General features: G+C 40.3%; 1 protein-coding gene across 9 annotated transcripts in view; it reads left to right on the forward strand.

Annotated features, from left to right (window-relative positions):
• Nucleotides 1–12,597, forward strand: part of st3gal3b (ST3 beta-galactoside alpha-2,3-sialyltransferase 3b) — a 65,267-nt gene extending 52,670 nt beyond the window's left edge. For all 9 annotated transcript variants that reach the window (XM_055032781.1, XM_055032778.1, XM_055032783.1 and 6 more), the window contains 3 exons: nt 2,239–2,385; nt 5,985–6,131; nt 10,150–12,597. In XM_055032781.1, the coding sequence (XP_054888756.1) occupies nt 2,239–2,385; nt 5,985–6,131; nt 10,150–10,239 (384 nt within the window). In that variant the 3' untranslated portion in view covers nt 10,240–12,597. The remainder of the gene's footprint in view (nt 1–2,238; nt 2,386–5,984; nt 6,132–10,149) is intronic.
• The last annotated feature ends 7,804 nt before the right edge of the window (nt 12,598–20,401 follow it).

Raw genomic sequence — 20,401 nt, forward strand, 5'->3', positions numbered from 1 at the left:
AGGCTTTCTTGTAATCAATCCAAGCCATGCACAGGTTGGTGTGTCGGGTTATGCAGTCTCTGGCAACTGTGTGGTCTACGAGGAGTTGGTGTTTGGCTCCTCTGCTATTTACATCGATACCCTTCTGTGCCGTCCTCATGTGTTTATCCATGGGTTTGCTTATCTTGGCCGCTATGATGCCTGACATGAGCTTCCAGGTTGTGGAGAGGCAGGTTATTGGTCGGTATTTGGGTGGGACTGGATCCTTTGATGGATCCTTCTGGATTAGGATTGTCCGCCCTTCAGTTAACCATTCAGGGTGAGTCCCACTTTCATTTGGGCTGCCAGTCGCTCATGGAGGGCAGTGAGTTTCTTTAGCCAGTAGGCATGGATCATGTCAGGCCCTGGTGCAGTCCAGTTTTTCATACCTGAGACTCTTTCTTGGACATCACTGGGGCTTGCTCAGGGAGGTTGCTGTGGTCCTCTCGTAGAGAGATCAGCCACTGTGCATTGCTGTTGTGGGACGCCTCCCTTTCCCATATGCCTTTCCAGTATTGTTCAGTCTCCAGCCTTGGTGGGTCTGCTCTGTTGTTATTACCCTGCCATTGAGAGTACACCTTAGCTGGTTGAATGGAGAAGAGCCGGTTAATCCATCTGGCTTCATTCTCCCTTGTGTATCTCTTTAGGTGGCTGGCCAAGGCTTGGAGCCTCTGTTTAGCAGTTTCAAGGGTCGTAACAACACACACACACACATATATATATATATAAATAAATTTATATACATATATATATATATATATATATTATATATATATATATATATATATATATATATATACTTCTCCTTCCTGCTCACCCAGTGGGAAGGAGAAGTAACATTAAAGAAACCTAGATGTTAAAGGTTTAACAGTTTGGGGTTTATTGTTTGGGTTTAACAAAATAAAAAGGTAAAAAAAAAAAAAACGAACTGCAATCAAAAGTACAGAATTAGATATGTATAGATCCATCCATCCATATCCTCTGTCGTCACCAATAGTCTTCCACTGTTGCCATCTTACAGACTTTTATGACAAACAAAAAAAACACTAAAATTGGAATCAACAGATCAGGATTTTAAAAGATTGCTAATCAGCCAGAAAACTGCATCATTATATGCTGAATTTCTATTCATATTGAGAACTCAAAAAAGCTTTTACACAATAATTAGTACATGCAGTCTTTTTGTCTGTTTTGTTTTTTGCTATTCTTTTTGGACATGCGTAACAGATTTGGGTGAATGCTGTTTTCAGATTTCTGCTCAGTGACCAAATCTGTAAAATTTTATGTGAAAAAGCCTGAATTTGATTGATGGGTTGTATTAGATTTTGCTGAACCGATAGTGTCATAAAAAATGTATTATATTGAGGTTGATAGCCAAATTGTGGAGCTGTATATCATTAATCTGAAGTGGTTGATATACATAATATATCCAATGACTTTCACCTTGCTTTGTACATGTGACAGTGCAATGACAATAAAGTTGAATTCTATTCTAAAATAATAGGCAAAATTATTTTTTGCCCACAAAAAGAAGAAAAAAATCACTTTTGTCAAAAATATTACTTTGACCATTATTTTGGGAAAGTGACACTATTCTAGAAGCAAAACATTTTTTTTCCTCTTAGAAGTCATTGCCAGGCCAAATTCAGAAGAATAAAATCCTACTGTGAATTGACAGAGATCACTTCATGTTTAGCAGTCAGTTTTATATATGACAAATACGAGGTGATACTTAAATTTGTGAGCAACATCAAAAGGTATAGTTTTAGAAGAATTGGAATACATTAAATACTTGTTATTCCTGAGCATTTTCCTAAGTCTACTAAACCTTTAAAGGATGTTTCTGTATTTTAATATCTACTAAAGACTCCAGGACGTTGGCAGCTCTCTCAGGCGGTTAAACATATTTTCTGACAGCTCATAATTACTGATGTTCTGCGTGTCCTCTGTCCTTACAACATCTATTAAAGGCCAGAAAGCCATTTCCTTAATGACTAGTAGAAAGGCCTTGGCTCCTGCTTAGCTTCTGCGTTCCATGTCAGTTCTACATAGGTAAGTGTGCTGTCATGTTTTCTCAGTGAACCTCATTGCCTGTCTCCAGTTGAGTCATGTTTCCATTAATTTGTCTGGCTGGGACAAAAAGTAGTCTACCACTGATGTTCTAAATGACTAATGCACAATGTTCTCTTTTTCTCCCCTGTTTCCTTTTCAACAATCAAGAGTCGTATGGAGGGCTTCTGGAAGTCTGTAGCCCAGCATGTGCCTCGGACGCCAGCTGAAATGAGGATCCTCAACCCATACTTCATCCAGGAGGCTGCATTCCAGTTCATAGGCCTGCCATTTAACAATGGTTTAATGGGTAAAGGGGTAAGATGCTCAAAGTGCCAGATTCACATCTTTTCACAGTTCTAACACTTCTTTTAATTGGATACTTGAAGTATTTGTGTCCCTTTCAAGGGCTGAACCCATGTACCTCAGAGCGGTCATAATTTGAAAACTCATCAAACTAGTGAAAGAAGGGAGAAGGGCAGAATTAGCAGCGTCAGTCAACTCATTCTAGGTAGTTGGAAAAAGATGGGAATGAAACTGCACCAACAACCACTAAAGGAAACGACACAAGTACAACTTCCTCCTTCATAAAATGTAAACAAAAATGGTGTTGCATCAGATTTTAGTTGTAAGATTTATTTGTACGTGGGCCTCAACCTCCTCGTCACTCCATGTCTGACCACGAGCCATTTCTCCTGCTAACACTAGACAGACATGCGTTTGTTTTGGTTGTATTTACCCAGAATGCCCTGTGCTATATTCGGCTTCCTGCTGTTGGGGCGGTGTCCGGTCCGCTTGGCGTTCACATTTGCATTGGAAGTGCACCAGAATTCACTTAAACCAAATGGAGACCTGGTTTTTAGGTAGGCCACGCTTTGTTTTTTTTAGTCCCTGACAAAGTTTGATTCTGTATTCACGCCTCCCAAAACAAACCGGACTTCATGAGCTAGAGTTTGATTAAAATGGACTAAACAGGGCCAGTCTGAATGAACCCTTAAGAGTTAGACACACACACCGATGGAAAAACCCATGATGGGAGCTTTGTTACTTGGTGATATCTGCTTTACCTTGTAACTCAACAAATCTGGGCAACCACCTGAAACTAAACACAGTAACCTTTGACTGGTCCATAATAAGTATGGATTGACCAATATGAAAATTGGGGCCAATATTCAGTATGAGTTTTGCCCACAGCAATATTCCTGAATAAATATTTGTTTTTATATGCACATCAGTAACCTTTCGTCATCTTTAAATAAACAGACACACTGCTGACTTCGCCTCTGCTTCAGTTAAACTCCCCACAGTCCTGCTCTGCATCCTGTCATAGTACCAAACAAACACGTAATCAATCTCCTCCCCTCCAGAATAAAACAACAACCAGATTAAAATAAAATCCTGTTTTATTTATTATACTGATACTAATGGGTGTTAAAAAATCACCAGTATTATTGCCATCCTTACTAATAAAAGAATTTTTAACCATACACAAAAATAAATTTAGCTTGGTGGATAAAAATATGAAGAAATTTGATTTGTCAAATAAGTCGATGTTTAGTTATGATTATTTTTAAAAAAATATTTCTTCTGCAGTTTAGTTCTTCGATATTTTCAATTGATTTCCAGTTTGTGTTTTTTTTCTAGAAGATGTTAGACACTTAGAAGTTAAATTTTTTCTATAATGTCTTACATTTGAGTAACACTTTCAGCTACCGTATTTTCCGGACTATAAAGTGCACCTCACCATAAGCCGCAACTACAAAAAAAAAAAAAAAGAGAAACGTACATATATGAACCTCTGGTATTTCCGTCGCTCTCGATTTTTCACAAGGATGCAGCAGAGGGCTGCATCCTTAATAAATCTGCTATTAAAGACGCAGCCCTGTGTCTCTGACGCCAAACCCTGGATTCATTCACGCCAAGCTTACGTGCAGCAGCTATCGATCTGCACTGCCAAATCAATAGCTTTCAACTTAAAACCGGCATCGTATGAACTTTTTCGTGTTGTTTCCTTGATGAGAGGGTATGAGTTTGAAAACATTTCTTCGTCGTGCCTGCTGCTAGCATGTCCTTGTTTTAAAGCAAAATCAGCACATTCAATTTCCAATTTTGACTTCCAATGATCCATTTCCTTGCAGTTGAAGAAAAGTCCACTGAATAGCTGCACTGGGCTATAAGCCGCATAGTTCAAAGCGTGGGAAAAAAGTAGCGGCTTATAGTCAGAAAAATACGGTACTTCGAGGAAAGGTTGTACAAGAAGTTTCTGGAAAAAATGTTGTGTTAAATGTACTGTACTAAATGCAGCAAATGTATTTTGCTTCCAAATTCAGTGAATAATAATCTAAATAATTGTGGGTTTCAAATAATTTGAATAATATTTCTTTTCCTAATAGAATGGTAGCATATGTTGCATTTGCAGATACTTTGTGTGTGCTCTGCAGGAGAATATTGTTAGAGAATTAGAGGCAGCATGAGGACTGTATCACCCTAACTCTGCCATGTGGGTTTACCACAACACCCTACATGAACATCACCCTGAAACATGTGTTAAACATGTGGCTTTATGCTTGTGCTTGTGTGTGTGTTTGTGTGTGTGTGTGCGCGTGTGTTTGTGTGTGTGTGTGAAAGGAGGAGATAATGAGTTTGTGTTTAGATTTTTGTGTGTCTGCCTTGCTGTGTTGTACACTTCAGGCTGTAGACTTATGTGATCTGGCACATTTTGTTTTCCCCAATAATACTTCACAATTTCTCCTCTAAACCCTGTACTAAGTGTTTATGGACATGGAAATTAATGAGGAGATCTATTTGTTCTGCATGTGTTTGATGTTGAGTGTGCGTGCCTGCGTGCGTGTGTAAAATAATCGCGATTAGAACACGCAGTAGGAGGTTAGCCAGCTGTTGGTCCAGCTCCACCAACCCTGAGGGCTGCAAATCAGGGTAATGATTTAAATAGGACCTCCTTGCACTCTCTGCTCCACCTGCATGTTTTAGTCCAAGGCTGATGTTTTTTTGTTGTTTTTTTTTCCCCCTTCCTTCATCCAATGTCCACTCCCTCAATCATGCACAGAAAACATGTGTAGAACCAGAATCTCTGGCAGCCCAGGGCGATTAAGAAGCACACTTCAACCTTGTACATCACTGTGTTGGTGGGGGGTGGAGGTGAGGGAAGGTAGGGGTGCAGGGGCTTCAGGGGTCACATCTTTAAGGTAATAGTTAATCACCAAGTGCTCACATTCAGTTAGCAGCAGTGGAGCAGAACAAAGCCAGGAGTGCACAGCAGGCACAGAAGCGTATCTGGCTGCTTGATTAAGACAAAAATTATTGTCATAATAATTTTTAGTTTAAATGAAAGCAGAAAGTTTTTATTAATCTTTCACTTTGTTATGAGTGGAACTAAACCTGCCACAGCCTGACTGCAGTTTCCTTTCAGCAGAGCAACGAAGGCATACTGCTCCAAAACACTGGGACTCTGTGGGCTCAATGCACAAGTCTGAACTAAAGTTGTAATTTTGATAAACAACCCAAAAAAAAAGTTTATCTCAGTTATCTAGATGTCATAATTAGAATTGAACATAAGCATTCTTAATTGCTCTTGCTTACAACCAAATGTGGTTATGTGGTGGCTTGTCTGCCTGTTTGTTTGCAGGATTTGCATAAAAATATTCCTCAGGGGGCAGAGTGGAGCGGGTTGTATGTGATTAACTTTTGATGACAGTCCAGATCTTGATCTGGGGATTTTTTTTGTACTTATTCAGCCTTACTGAAGGCATGCAGTTTGCATGTTAACGTGTGTGTGTGCGTGTGCGTGTGTGTGTGCGTGTGTGTGTGTGCGTGTGCGTGTGTGTGTGTGTGCGTGTGTGTGTGTGTGTGTGTTTCTCTATGCCTGTGCTGTAACCACTTCTCTGTTTTTACTGCAGAACATTCCAACTTTGGGAACAGTTGCTATAACCATGGCACTGCATAACTGTGACGAGGTGGCAGTGGCTGGCTTTGGCTACGACATGACCTCTCCTCAAGCACCTCTGCACTATTATGAGAGCGTCAAGATGTCTGCCATTAAAGAGGTGAGTTTCGTCTTCACTACCCTTTTTATTCTGGACATGACAGAATTCTTTGATTTAAATCATGAACAATGGGAAGGCATATTACTTCTCAACAGAGTCTGCAACCTTTCAATCCTAAGTGCCATTTTATCCAGCTAGATAAAATCTGTTCAGACCAACTAATGTTAAATGAGCTTTTGGAAAAAGACAACATAAATTTGACATCTCTAAAGAACCACCATGTTATTTCTATTTTTAGGCTTTAAAATGAAGAAAAATATAAAACATTTGCAACAAAAAAAACTATTGTTTTAAAAGTGTAATTTTAACCTAATGACCGGTTAAATGAATATAACTAATATTAATGGCACAATTAGTCATTCTATTGTGAAAATATAACAATAATTTTATGAAGTAACTAGAAGCTGATAAAACCTTCATTTATGTTTAACATAAAACATGTTTAGCATAAAACATGTTTAGCATAAAACATTCTTGTTGACTCTTTTTTCAGCAAAGTAGTTAAAGTTGTAACTTTTATTAAAAATGTTTTTAGCTCGTTTTGTTAAAACTGTCTTTATGTTCAGACAGTATAACAAGAGATGGATCAATAGATCTGTTTAAAAAAAGAAATCTGTTAAACAATGTGCAAGCTTTTGTATTTAAATGATGCAGTCAAAAGATCTAAACCACATTTTGTTAAAAAAAATTAAAAATTACAAATTAAATTCACATTGTAATAAATGAGCAGCTCTGCAGGCCCTCCTGTGATAAAGCATCTTCAGAGTCCCTAAACTTTTGAACTTGATGCTCGGTTTGATATCTAGGATCTGTTGGAATATATGTCTGGATTGAATATGTTTTTATTTCAAGTGAGATGACGTATTGTGAATATGCGACATACTAATAAACTGACTTGAATTTTAAAGAATCTGTGAGATACAAGATATTTCAGCTTATCTTGTTCATGTGTTGTAGTCTTTGTCTAAATTTATGGTGATCTTGAGGGCAAAAAGCTATTAAGGTAAACTACTGGTTAATGTTTCATAAACTTGAGGCTTTTGCATTAGATAATCTCTGTTCAATTTCATAATAAATCAGTTGAAGGTTGATCTAAGATTTTTCATAATATAATATGGAGATGATCAAATTCACTCGTGAACTAGTCCTGTAGCAATCGGTGCCGCCCACTGTGCATGTGACGTGCTTTTCCACTCATCAGAATTCCTTTGTTCAGGCCATAAGTTTGGAACTTTGAAGCTTTGTATCCACCACCCTGGAGCTGTCCAGGTTTGGTCCTGGTGATCGGTGCTTTAACAGAGGAGAAATCCTAAAAAAGCTATTATGAGATTTATTTTTCCTCCCTAATGTCTTTGTTTCTTTATTACTATCTTCTAGGCATTAAGACAAAGCTAACCGGTTAATTAAATAATGAATTAAATTCCGCAACGGCAAACCTGATACCACTTTTCTAATGAAATGAAAAAAGCAACAGATGGAATGATTTCCCAGGAATCTTTCATCAGCCTTTATAACATTGTGTGTCGTTTGATCACTCTGAACACAATCAGTCAGTGTTTCTCTGCGTGTTTACACTGGGATGCAGGGGAATCGGAGATGTCACCCATGTGCTGATGAGTGTAAACCATGAGCTCAGTATGATGATAACCTTTGTCTAAACTCCCCGTGAACTTTTGGCATTTATTATCAACGTCTTCATCAACACTGTCATCATCTGCCACAGGAGGCTAAATAATGGGAGTGCCTTTGTTTGGAAGCTGAAAAGCCAAACTTGCAGCCACTCAGTGGGGTTATTATTTGCTCCTAAGGAACCATGCAGCTGTGAAACCATCTGCTTAGAATGGAGCTGTTTGTCATAGAGGGCGATATTCCTGACCCAAAAAGCGGGATCCCACTTACTTCATCAAACGCTGATATGAAAATGTGAGATACTTCAGCTTTGACTCAGCGGTACCACATGGACGCTGCGTCTGACCCACAAGCTTCTGGAATCAGTTCATAGTTGATACAAAGTCACTTTCCAATTCATCCAGCTGTTTCAAAACAAATGATGTGTATCAGTGTAAAAGGTGATTAGATCAGTGTTCTGTCATCAAGCTGCACCACCCTTCACTGTTCCTTCATTCCTCTTTGCTTTCTAAGCATTTGGCCTGAAAAAAATGACCTTTTACCTTTATTGGAATATCATATTTTATAAAAGATTAAACCCAAATAAATAATTCTAGAATAAAAGCTAAAATATCTCACCAGTGAAATAACATTTACTTCTATTAGGTTTCTCTCTAAGCCTGATCATTGATGTGATAACAGTGGATTTTCGTGAACTGTATTCCAGCCTACAGCTGAGGAGCCATGTGAAGGAGAGACTGCAGCAGCTTGTGTTGCCTTTTCAACAAATTCAAATAAAAGAGCTCCACCTTTGGATTACTCATAAGTAATTCATGTGGAAGAAAAATTGTTTATACAGGACTTTAGTAATGGTGGGACTTTATTAATATTCTTAATAATTAATCACATTTTGATTGAAAACTAAATATTGACGAAATAAGCAACATTTTCAATCCAACATCCCTTTTTGTTGCTGAACTATTCCATAAAAGGATGTACAAGCTCAACAACAAAGATGCTTATTGTTATTTATCTGTTATTCGGGTCATTTAACCATCAGATTGATGCAAAGTGTGATTGTACCCATTCGGCTTTCAAGTGTTTCAGGAACCCCAAATTATTCATGGGACTGATTTGGGAAAATACAACTTTAGAAATGTGGGCTGTGGATGCTGACATTACTGCTGCTGCTACTTGTTGATTATTGAGATGCTACTTTATACTTGAACAGCGTCACTGACAGACTTCCTTCTTTTAGCACAACTTGAACACATTAGTCTGGACAAAGTTTGTGTGTCAGATTTACAGACATACCAGAAATGAGCTAAGTTTCCTGAATCTTAAAAATTAATAATAATAATAATCAACCCAAAATTCAGTGATGCTTCACGCCCTCTGTATCCCATGACCAAACAGATGCCACATAACCACACCCTCCCTCCATGAACACAAACGCCAACAATGAATATCAGTTGGTAATGTCAGGGTTACTCATCAATATGGTACTGATATGTTAAAAATGACAAACATCTATGTGTTCATGTTCACGATGTTCCTGCTGATAAGTTGTGTTTCAGTCGTCCTTAGTTGAGTGGTTGGTTTTATTTGAGCCTCATAATCCATAGTTTTGACTGAAGAAAAGAAAAGACATTGAAAGGAGTTCAGAATATGATGCAAAAACGTACCGAGACCTTATTGAGAAAAATCTGCTGCCACCTACCAGAAATATGATGATGAAACAAGTGTGAACATCATCAAGACAGTGAACCTAAACACAGAGCCAAGGGAACTCTTCAGAGGAAGAAAATACAGTTGCTAGGATGGCTCAGTCAATCACCCGACTTGAATCCAATTGAACATCTATGGGGAGAACTAAAATGAGAGTTTGTAGAAGAGGCCTACAGATCCTTCAAGATTTAGAGACGGTGTGGAGTAATGGGCTAAAATGAAACCTGAGCTATGCATGCTGTGCATTTCTTTATACAGGAGGCATTACCAACAAATGTTTTTGTACAATGTATTAAACATCAGTAAGTTTGTTCAGCAAAAACACATAAAAACAAGTTTTTATGTGTAAGTTATTATTACACATAACTTCATTCTTTTATTTTATTTGTTTTGGTTTCTTTCTATCCATGGATTACAGGGGTTCTTACCAACATCTGGTGAAAATTTTATGTCAATAGCACCTTTAGAAATTTTTTTACTTTGGCAAATTGGAATGTGTTTGATACTTATTTTACCTGTTGTGCATAGAAATCCCCACATTGTGAGGAAATGTGAATAATGAAATGCTAAGCTAACCAGGAGAATTGCAGTCTAAGAGATGTCCAGATCTTGGTCACCTTCCTTCTGGACTTGTGATGCTGTATCCACCTAAAATCTTTTTCCTGACTTTTTCCCCTTGCAGTCATGGACACACAACATAGCCAAGGAGAAGGAGTTCCTCCGCAAGCTGGTAAAGGCCAATGTTATCACAGATCTCACCAAAGGTATCTGAGTTTACACCCAACTCCAGCCGCCTTCCGCCATTTCTGTCGGAACAACGAACTGAAAGCTGGATTGACTCATGGAGCAGAGAACCGACTCCCCCTTCCCCCTTAAGCCAGGCCTGCTCACTGCCGGGGTAGAAGGGGTTAACTATCAAAGACGTTTCGAAGAGTTTTGTTGAAAGATGCACTCATGTGCCTTCAGAACCAAAGACCCCTGCTCATCAAAGCAGGGGCAGAGCAGGCTGCAGGAGGAATGGATCTGCCTGGCACCTGTTGAAGTATTGCTGTGCTGGGCCCATCATCACTATCAAGTATCACACCTGAAGAGGAATGATAACAGTGAGAGGACAGTTGAAGGAATGGAGCGAAACTGAATAACGTGTGGGGGATGGGTCGAGTATTAGCAGTGCCAAATGTACCTCGCAAAGGGGAGAAGACCCCCCTCTCCTGCTTTGTCTGAATGTATTCTGTCTGTAAATATCAAAGATTTGTACTGTGCTTTTTACCAAGCTGCAAATCTGCTGCCACCTACCAGAAATATGACAATGAAGTGAGTGTTCATCATCATAATCTCATCATAGATGATTCATTCACTCATCATCTATTCCTCTTTATCTGTGTTCAAGTGTAACTCCTTCCAAGCCCGACACACCACCTGCTGCGTAAAGCAGCACAATCATGAGAGCGCAGCTCTATGAAAGACGTAGTGAGAGGTATGGACTAGGGGTTGCACTGCTTCATATTTGTTAAAGCTGATATCAGCATGGTAAAACTTGAGTTGACATGGATCACTGACGTCATAGAAACGCAAGAGAAAATGCTTCACATTAGCTTACAGGCAGTCTGGGACACACAACATATCCGAGGAGAAGGAGTTCCATTTCAGGGATTTTGTCAATATTCACAGCAAATATTGACAAAACACCACATAGAGAGAAGCTGCACATAAAGGATGTTCCAACATGCAGACGTCCATGTTCAGACATCATAAGCTAAATCACACTTTCTAATGATTTTACAGTAGAAATCATTGCGCCCACCTGCTGCTCCTCCACCCCAGTGTGCAGCAGAATCTTCCAGTGATTCAGGGCAGCAGCTTTCTGACTTTGCAGGATGTACCGGCATATCGACAACAGCAGGGATAGACTGTCAGATCCTCAGAATGCAGCTTGAACCATGTCGCCAGATGTTTTCACAGTATTTTTTTAAGTGTAAAACCATTTTTTAAAAAGAAAAAACAAAAGGGGGAGAAAGCATGTGGCAAGGAACAGAGGCTGCCATGTGGGGCCTCTGTATACGGGGTGTCTACTCTAATCACAGCACCATGCGACGGCCCTATTCCGGCTAACCCTGTGGTAAATTAGTTTGGATTGTATTTTTATACAATTCAAACTATGACAATTTCACCTATTTCCTCATTTTGATTCTTCTTGGAAGTGTCAATTTTGTCAGATGATTGCGAATAGTGAACTAGCCACATAAAGGAACACGGCAGAAGAAGGAATCAACTAGTAGGTGCAACCCCTAGTTTTGACCTCATCACGCTGATGCACCATGACGGATATAGAAAGTGACAGACGGGAGCATTGAACAGTGTTATGATTGTTTTCCCACGTTTTTTTGCCAGCATAACAAAAAAAATTGTGGTTCTTCTTTTTCTAGTCAGGCTGATCACAATAAGTTTGGATTTCCTCCTAGTCAGTTTGTTATTATTGTGTGCAGTTCTCTGACCATAGTGAAACAACAACATGACTGTGATATTAGGTTACCAACAACGTTTTTTCACAAACTTTACAGGAGTTGCCATGTGGGTAGGTTATTTTGACGTCTGCCATGGCAGAATGTTATGCTTCTGAAGAGTGTGTCGTCACATGCAAAGGGTCAGTTATTCAAAGACAAAAGTTTGAAGACTGCAGTAAATTCATATCCATGTTTTTCATCTCTGAACTGAAGCAGAAACCTGAACATTTCTCACTCTCATGGACGAGTCTGTTCTTATTGGAAGAACCTTCCTGTTACAAATTCATTATTTAAAAGAATTCACTCTCTCTCCTCCAGAGCATTTAGCCAATATATCAATATCTACTTTTAGCCACATATCTGAAAGGTTAGACGCCATCGACATTCAATACTGAAGAGTTACGACTAAGCACTAAGGTAGGTCTTTGTTTAATGAAGAAACTGTTACAATATTTTTTATGATTTGATTCATATCTTCATCACTACATCAGCAGTAAGTGTTCCCAACTGACCTGCTCACCGATAAAGATGCATGTTTCAACTCCCATACTGCTGCAGGTTTTGTGTTCTTTCTTAAATGGTAAAATCTTGGGTTGTAGAAAATGAATAAATATCTGTTTTTTGTTGTTGTTGGGTTGATTTTGATTATTTATCTTGTTACCAAATCCCCTTTCCGTGGTCACAAACTGACCTGCTTCCTGTTACAAGCAAGTACTAGCAGCTTTGAGCTTGGGGAATCTCGATTCCTGACTGCGCTTCCTAAAGACACTTGGTGTGATCTGTTGGAGACACGGCGTTCTGGTGGAACGCATGTGTGTTCCAGGTCCGTTCCAGGTGTTTCGCTGCAGTAAAGAGAAAAATTGAAGGAATCTGAGGTTGATGGAGCTCAAGTTGACTCAGTACTGATCTGATATGTGCATTCTGGCAGGTTTTGCTACACCTCAGTATTTTAAAATAAACTATCCTGTAGTAATCAAACATATTTTTTTGTTTCCGCTGAACATCTACAATTGTTTGTGTGAATGCTTTAATCAGCTTACACAGCATGTCAGGACTGCTTTCACAAAGCAATCTGTCTGTTTTCAGGGTTCAGCTGGTGTTTGCTACATCGTTTACATCACTTCAGATTGTCTCCTCCATCTCTAAGCTCTTGCTGCGTCTGTTGTCTGTATATTTTGTTCAGTTCCATGCAGCAGTGTGTACTGTGGCGGTCAGCGGATGTCCTGGATTGGACTGTTTAGAACAAAGGTATCAACATCTGACCTTTGAACTGTCACAGTGCCATCATCAGGGACTGCAGCTGACTCAGTATGTGAGGCTTGAACAGGCATATCTGCAGCAGGTCTGTTGTTGAACTGGTGGTGTCTTTAGCTTGTATGTTACGAATTGAAGCTCTGCAAACAGGGTTTCTGTTTTGTGCCTTTTTATAGCTGGAAACGGGAGCAGGAGGAATGAGAACAGAGGTCAGAGCGCAGTCTCCTCAGGCTCCTGGGTATTGACTCTAATTGGACTAGGATCAGTCTGACATGTTCCCTAAAATCAAACAAACGTCCATCACTGTCTGCAAAGCTCTGACCTCTTAAGAGTTAGCTTTTCCCAATATCAAATTATGGAGGAGTTTATATAGATTGAATCTAAATCACCCCTCCACTGTACCCCAACCACTCATGGATTGTCTGTAATGAGGTGGAATGTATTTGCTTGATTTTTATTTTATTTTATTTTTTTTTTGATCATTATATTTATAAATCTTTATTTTTCAACATTGCAGCATAAGTGGAAAGTGACGAATCAAGTATTTCTCTTTTTGTACAGTTATACAGGTCTGTATAACAGCTTTAAACAATTCATTAAAAAAGTTCAAACACATGTCTGCATGTTTGTCTCTCTTTATGCTTCGCAAAATTATTCAGAAATCGTAAAGTACTCACATTTTGTCAGAAACCTTTAGGTATTAGTGGAATTTTAGGACATTTTCATATTTTGTCTTGTTTCGATTACAAACATCCATATGTTCTGATGTGAATGGATGTGATAGAGCAGCACAGTAGTGTATAGTTACAAAGTGGCTCTCAAAGTCTAAAGGGTAATGTTCATTTGTATTCAGTCCCACCGGGTCAGAAGCGTCTTTCACTGTAATTCCAGCTGTAAGACTTTTAAAATGTGTTTCTACTCACTTTGCACATCTAGAGACAGTATTTGCCAGGAAGATTTGACCACTGCTAAAGTTCAAGCTTCAGTTGAGTCTTCTTCCAGATCGTCAATTTGGATTTAGGTCCAAACGTTTTCTGCACTGTTTGGAGGGTCAGACAATGCAAAACAGTTATAGTGCCTAAAAAAAACAAAAAAAACAACAACAACATCCAGTCGTTTTCTGCCAATAAGTTAAATTTTTTTTTGGTACCTGGAAAAAAAAAAAAAAAACTGTTTGTCAAAAAGTTTCCAAAAACAATAAATCAGTGAGCTGCAGTAAAGAGCCCCTCACCTGGCAACGCAAGGGGAGTTCATTATAACGTCATTGTTTTGCAATGGCTGCTGGAAAAGGTTTGGTGTTTAGTTGTTGACTTACCATCCAGAACTGCTACAGAACTCAACAAATATAATGTAGAGTGAAAATCTTCTACAAAAGAACATTCACTTCAATATGTTACATTTATTCACATTTTCTGGTGCCCCTAAATAGAAAGTGCATGGCAATTATAGCAACCTTTATATTTTTGGCCATGTCCCTTCAACATGCACAAAAGTCAGAATTTTGATACATTTAGATCTCCAGCACCTTACAAGCAATCTGATCAATTTTTGAGCCCCCCAAAAAATCCAAACTTCTGTTAAGAGTTCAACCAAATAGAGGCTGTGAATGACCAAAATGTGTCAAAACTCTAAGTTCATCCATGGTGGATGACTACCTGTTTGTTGTAGATTGGGGGTGCAAGACTTTTTATGTTCTGGTAGGTCTTGGGAAGTTCTACAAGTGTATCAAGTGTCATATCTTTGTGATAAAGGGTGTTTGAAATGTTGCTGTGGGGCGCTCTTGAGGTATTTCTCTTTAAGTACTTACATTTTCTCCAGGTCTGACGTGTTTTACAACATCCGGTGAGTTTTCGTTTAGGCCTCCAAAAAACCAACTAATTTGTGGAAGGAATGATCAACACTGCAGTTGCAAAAGATCTTCATTATGCACCAAAAACCTCAGCTGTTTACCTTCCACTTTGCTCACTACTTTGTGTATGTGAACCACAAAGACAATAATGCCAAAAGCATGCATTAGTGCTTGTGGTTATGACACAAAGTGGAAAGGGTCAAAAATATTGGTTTGAACTTCTCCTGTGTTCTGGCTCCTTTCTGCCGTGTGTCATCAATCTGACTGCTTCAGGCTGTAACATCTTTTGCAGAGAGTGTGGCCTGTAGCTGGACAGCCTCATGGATCAGATATAAATTGTCTGTCAGTCTGTTTCAGAAGTGACAAACTGCAGGAAGCTCTGTCACGATGGAGCGATGGGTTGAGCAGCTCAGAGAAATCCAACCTGCACTGCTAGGAGAAATCATTTTGAAGTTCTACACAGACTCGGCTTCCATCTTCAGGTTCCTCACAAACATTCCTCCTCCTCATACTCTCTCTATGTGTTGTTGTCGATCTCTGTTTTTCTCAAGGCCGAGTGGCATCTTGTTTTACTGAAAGTCACAAGGAACACATCTGAGATTGTTTTACTCAATAAACAGAAGGGAACATCATTCTGCAGCCTTAAAACTTTCACCGGCTGCCGCATCATTAAAAACCAACCGAACTCTACAGAGAGAGAGGGCTGTCCAGCTGCAGACAACTGTTTTTGAGGTGAGTGGACAGGATGCAGAGGACTCCTAAACACCTCTGGACCGTCCCATCCTGCCGTTAATGGGGTGGCAGAAATGTTCAGCCCCAACAAAGTCACGCCTCACTGCTTTCTGCAACCACCACTGACCTGACAGATTTCCTGAGCTCCACAGGGTGGGATCGAATGCTCGCTCCCTGCAGCAGCAGAATATTTGCCACCTGGGATCTCCTCGAGGCAGCTGGCCAGGCCGGCTGGCTGGAGGCGCTCGGTCCTGTTAGTCTGGTAGACGGGGGTAGGAGTATGCCTGCACCTCCTCAGCCGGTGAGCCTGTTATTCTCTATGACAGGTTTCCCCCTCCTGCCCCACCTCTTCTCAGAAGGGCTGGAGCTGAGAGGCACGACCTCCTCGCCTGAAATTGAAACTGCTCATAAAAAGAGTTGGGAAGGGAAAAGAAAACACCCACCAAAAAAATCCAACAGACCTTATTATTTATCTTTGACTCCATTTACCTGTTTCTGGATCAGCTGAAATGGTCAGTTTACCTCCTTTACATGCAGCACAGCTACAGGCCCATCTTCTTTCTGCAGCAACTCAACCAAATGAATATTTATTACTTTAAAAAATGTTGATGTCTGTCTACCAAAGACAAACCCAAGTTTCAAAGCTGGCAGAATTATTTAATTAACAAAGGGCATTATTGTGTATTTTCCAGACATAGTTCACATCCTCTAACATGGCCTGCGTACAAAACTAGATTAATAAAAACATGGATGTGGAGGAACTTGACTGGTCTGCACACAATCCTGTCCTCTACTTGAATAAATACATTTATGGTTAATTGGAGGAAGCTGTTAGGTCCAACATCAGTGTCTGACCTCACAAATGTGCTTCTGGAAGAATGGCGAGAAATAAATTTCCATAAACACTTTAACTTGAATGGTATTTCCAGACAAGTTGAAGCTATCCAAAACGCCTGCGTGGACTGAGCTCCTCCTCTGAGCTGCAGTTTCCAAGCTTATGACTCACATAGCAGTCCACCATTACTCCTCCACCCAGCTCCTTCAGACTAGCCAGTAGCAATTAGCAAACACCCGGAGGAACTGCTCATCTGCTGAGCTCATTTGAGCTACTTCTCAGAGTGAAGCTGGTAAAAACCGCTGATAAAGCCTTAATAAAGGAGTTATATGAAGGCGGAGTTTCAGGAAGAGTAGGAGTTTTTAAAGAGATAGAAGCCCAATTTCAAAATGTTAAGTTACAAGTATAATAACTATGGTTTACCGTAATGAGAATTAAGTTATTCATGTGCTACCTCCGGTTGTACAACAACTTCAAGCTACACTCCACCATTACCATCCATGTTTACTTCTGCAAAAACTCACAGTTCTTCTACTTAATGGAGGTTACCATTAAGTAGAAGAACTGTAGCTGGACAGCCTCATGGATCAGATATAATCCATGAGCACACTCACTATGTGTGACATCACTGCGCCCTCTACTGCGCATGCGGAACACTTTTAGATTGTTTGCGGTTCACACAGGAGATCACGTACAAGTCACAAAATTTTTAAAATGTGAACAACCACGCAAAAAAAATTATTTTGGTGTGAACTTTGCCATAGTTACTTATTGTGCTATGAAAATGTGTGAAATACAAAATATTGCCCCTTTAAAGATTTCACATCACATCTGGAGGAGTAAAGTTTTTCTTTCTCCTTTCTGTCCTTCCTCCAGCATCACATGTCCACCCTGATCTCTGCTTGGACGGATCGGGCCGCCCAAGAGGCCCGAACCTGCTCCCTGTATCTATGGAAACCACCTTGCACATCCCAAGAGGTAAGAGAACATTTCGGAATGCAGAGTAAAGTTTCACTAGATGCACAGAGAAAACACAACAAGGCCAACAATCACGATTCCGAGTCCAATTCTTTATTCTTAAACGGAAATGAAACATTCCTCCCCGGCTGTTATGTTGCCGTCGCCTGCCAGAGAGACGGCCTGTTGTGGCTCCGTGTGTGTGTGTGTGTGTGTGTGTGTGTGTGTGTGTGTGTGTGCGTGTGCGTGTGTGTGTGCGTGTGCATGCGTGTCGGTTTCTCGCATGGGGTTAACTGAGGGTGTAGGAATAGTGTCACAGTGCAAATCCCTTTCAGAGAGCTGAACAAGTTCCTCAGCATGGCTCAGAGTGTTGCATGACGGCAGCACCCTTCACACCAACTCACACACTTCATCCATTGGTGCTTCCCAGAAATTCTGCCACCTGCTCTTTGAGGCAGATTATGAGGAGAGCTTCAACGATTTGAAATCCTTTATAAAAGAGAACTTTAAAGCTGGAGTATGTAATTTTTATAGAAAATATGTGGCAATTTCATTAAAACTGTCACAGTGTCATGGGATGAATAATCGGTGAAAAGATCAATCTCCTCCACCTCCTCTTTGAGCTACTATTGCCGCCTGAATGGTTGCACCAATCTTGAACAAAAGAGGAGGGTCTTAGCGCCGTCAATCAACCTTGTGTACTCACTGCTGAAAGCGCTTATGGCAGAGAAACAACTTACGGTAACAGAAAAACTGTTTATACACAGGCCCTGGTAGCTAGCCTTAGCATTTACAACACGCTCCGTCAGCTGCAGCGTAGCAAACAACAATGGAGGGGAGGGAGAGACGGGAATGAGCAGCCACACACAGGGTGAATTACAGCACTAAGACCCGCCTGATTGGTTGTTTTGGAGGAGCACTGTCATGGTGACAGTTTTAACAAACATGCAAAAGTTACATAATGCACCTTTAAACCTACATAAGTGTTTTGGTTTGAAATGTCTATAAATGAACCTTGAAGAGTTGATAGAGTGGTAGAATTGTCTGATCTTTGTAGGCTGTTTTTGCACTCATCCTCATTATCTAAGCGAACATTCCTGCATGTCAGCCACCTCAGCTGTGTGCATAGTTGCATTGTTGCTTGCTACTATTATTAGTGGCGTGGAAGAGAGCAGGGAACCTCCCTGCATTTGTCTGTGCCTCAGCACAGAGAGTGGGCCTGGAGCAGGCAGCTGAGAAGCTGTTTACCCAGCCTTTGTGCCTCCATGTTTGCCCAGCAGGGAGTGCCGGGGCTCAAAGGCCCTCGCATGTGGTCCGTCTGTGGGTGGGTGCTCAGAGAAGAGCGAGCAGAGACGCATGGGACGAGCTGTACAGGTGGCCGGTGTGTGACACTTTCCAGCTCCATTCATCCATCCTTCAGGATCCAGGGCAGGTGATGGGGTCAGAGGTCAAAATATCTGGTCTCAGTCCTTTACATAGATGAAAAGTATCAGGTATCAAGGTGCAGAAGCATTTTCTGGTGCAGCTGGCACTTTCTCTGTTCTTCAGCTTTCCAATAAATTAGAATATTTTTGAAAAGTCCCATTTCTTTCAGGAACTTTATCACCATGAGAAACACATTACACAGATTAATTAAACACAGATGGATGTTTGAAAGCCTTTATTTCTGTTAATTCTGATGATTTCCAGCTATTAAAAATTATATTTAAAATCATAATATTATATTACACCAATAAAACAAAAACATTTTAAGTACATAAATGTGGGTTTATTGAAAAGTATGTTTAATACCTTATTAAAGATTTTCAACTTTGCCCCTGCTGGGCAAAGTTGAAAATGAGGAGCTTTTTTTTAAAGAAATCAAATACAAATCTGAAAAGTGCAGCATGCATATGTAATAAATCCCACTGAGTCAATAATGTCTTGAACTGCTCTGTTTAGAATAAATCAGATTGAATAAAGTGCATCTGCAGACATAAGATTCCCAACTGGACTTTGATTAGACCATGCTAACACATGAACGTCATCGCCACTGTTTGGATTAAAACCAGTGTTCAAAGTTTATCTCCAAAAGCTTTTTTCTGACAGTCTTGATGTTTGTCAGCGCGTCAGAATCAAGCAGCTGGTTAGTGAAGCCATTTGGAGCCGAGGTGTTGAAACAGAATCACATTTAAAATATTCACCACACCGACCCTGGAGGAGGCAAGCTGGGAAGCCTCAGTGTCAGGCTTGTCCTGCTGGATGTTGAAACTCCGCCCCCATTTTAAGCCTTTAGTAGCTTCTAACAACTTTTCTTCCAGGACTGCGCTGCATTAAGTTCCATCCACTAACTCCCACCAGCTTCCCTTCATGCTTTAGCCTAAAGGCCAGAAAGTTGGAATTTGATCTCACCTGTTCAGATCACCTTCCTCCACATATTTGCTGTGCCTTCTACATGAGCTGTGGTTTTGGTAATCTGCAACAAGCAGGACTTTTTTCATGCTTTTTGGCCACATTTGCAGAACACATGACCAACAGTTTTGTTTTGTTGTGGCATTCTGAGTTGTGGATTTCTGCACGTCCTCTGCTGTTACCATGGGCCTCTTCTCTGATTCTCACTCAGTGAAGGTGAACATCCTTGTCTCGGTCTGAAGTGGCTCCATCCTATGCATGTCCAGATGATGGGTTGATCAAAGCTCTGTGAGGTGTTGGAAACCTGCTTTAAACTTCTCCAGAGCTGCACTGACCTGTCTGCTGGGTTTTTGGTTTGCATGATGCTGTTTGTTCTCAGATGTTCTCCACTAAATGGCTGGATTCAAGCTGA

This window comes from Poeciliopsis prolifica, unplaced genomic scaffold, assembly GCF_027474105.1.
Source record: "Poeciliopsis prolifica strain line A6 unplaced genomic scaffold, Auburn_PproV2 SCAFFOLD008, whole genome shotgun sequence".
NCBI classification, from domain to species: Eukaryota; Metazoa; Chordata; class Actinopteri; order Cyprinodontiformes; family Poeciliidae; genus Poeciliopsis; species Poeciliopsis prolifica.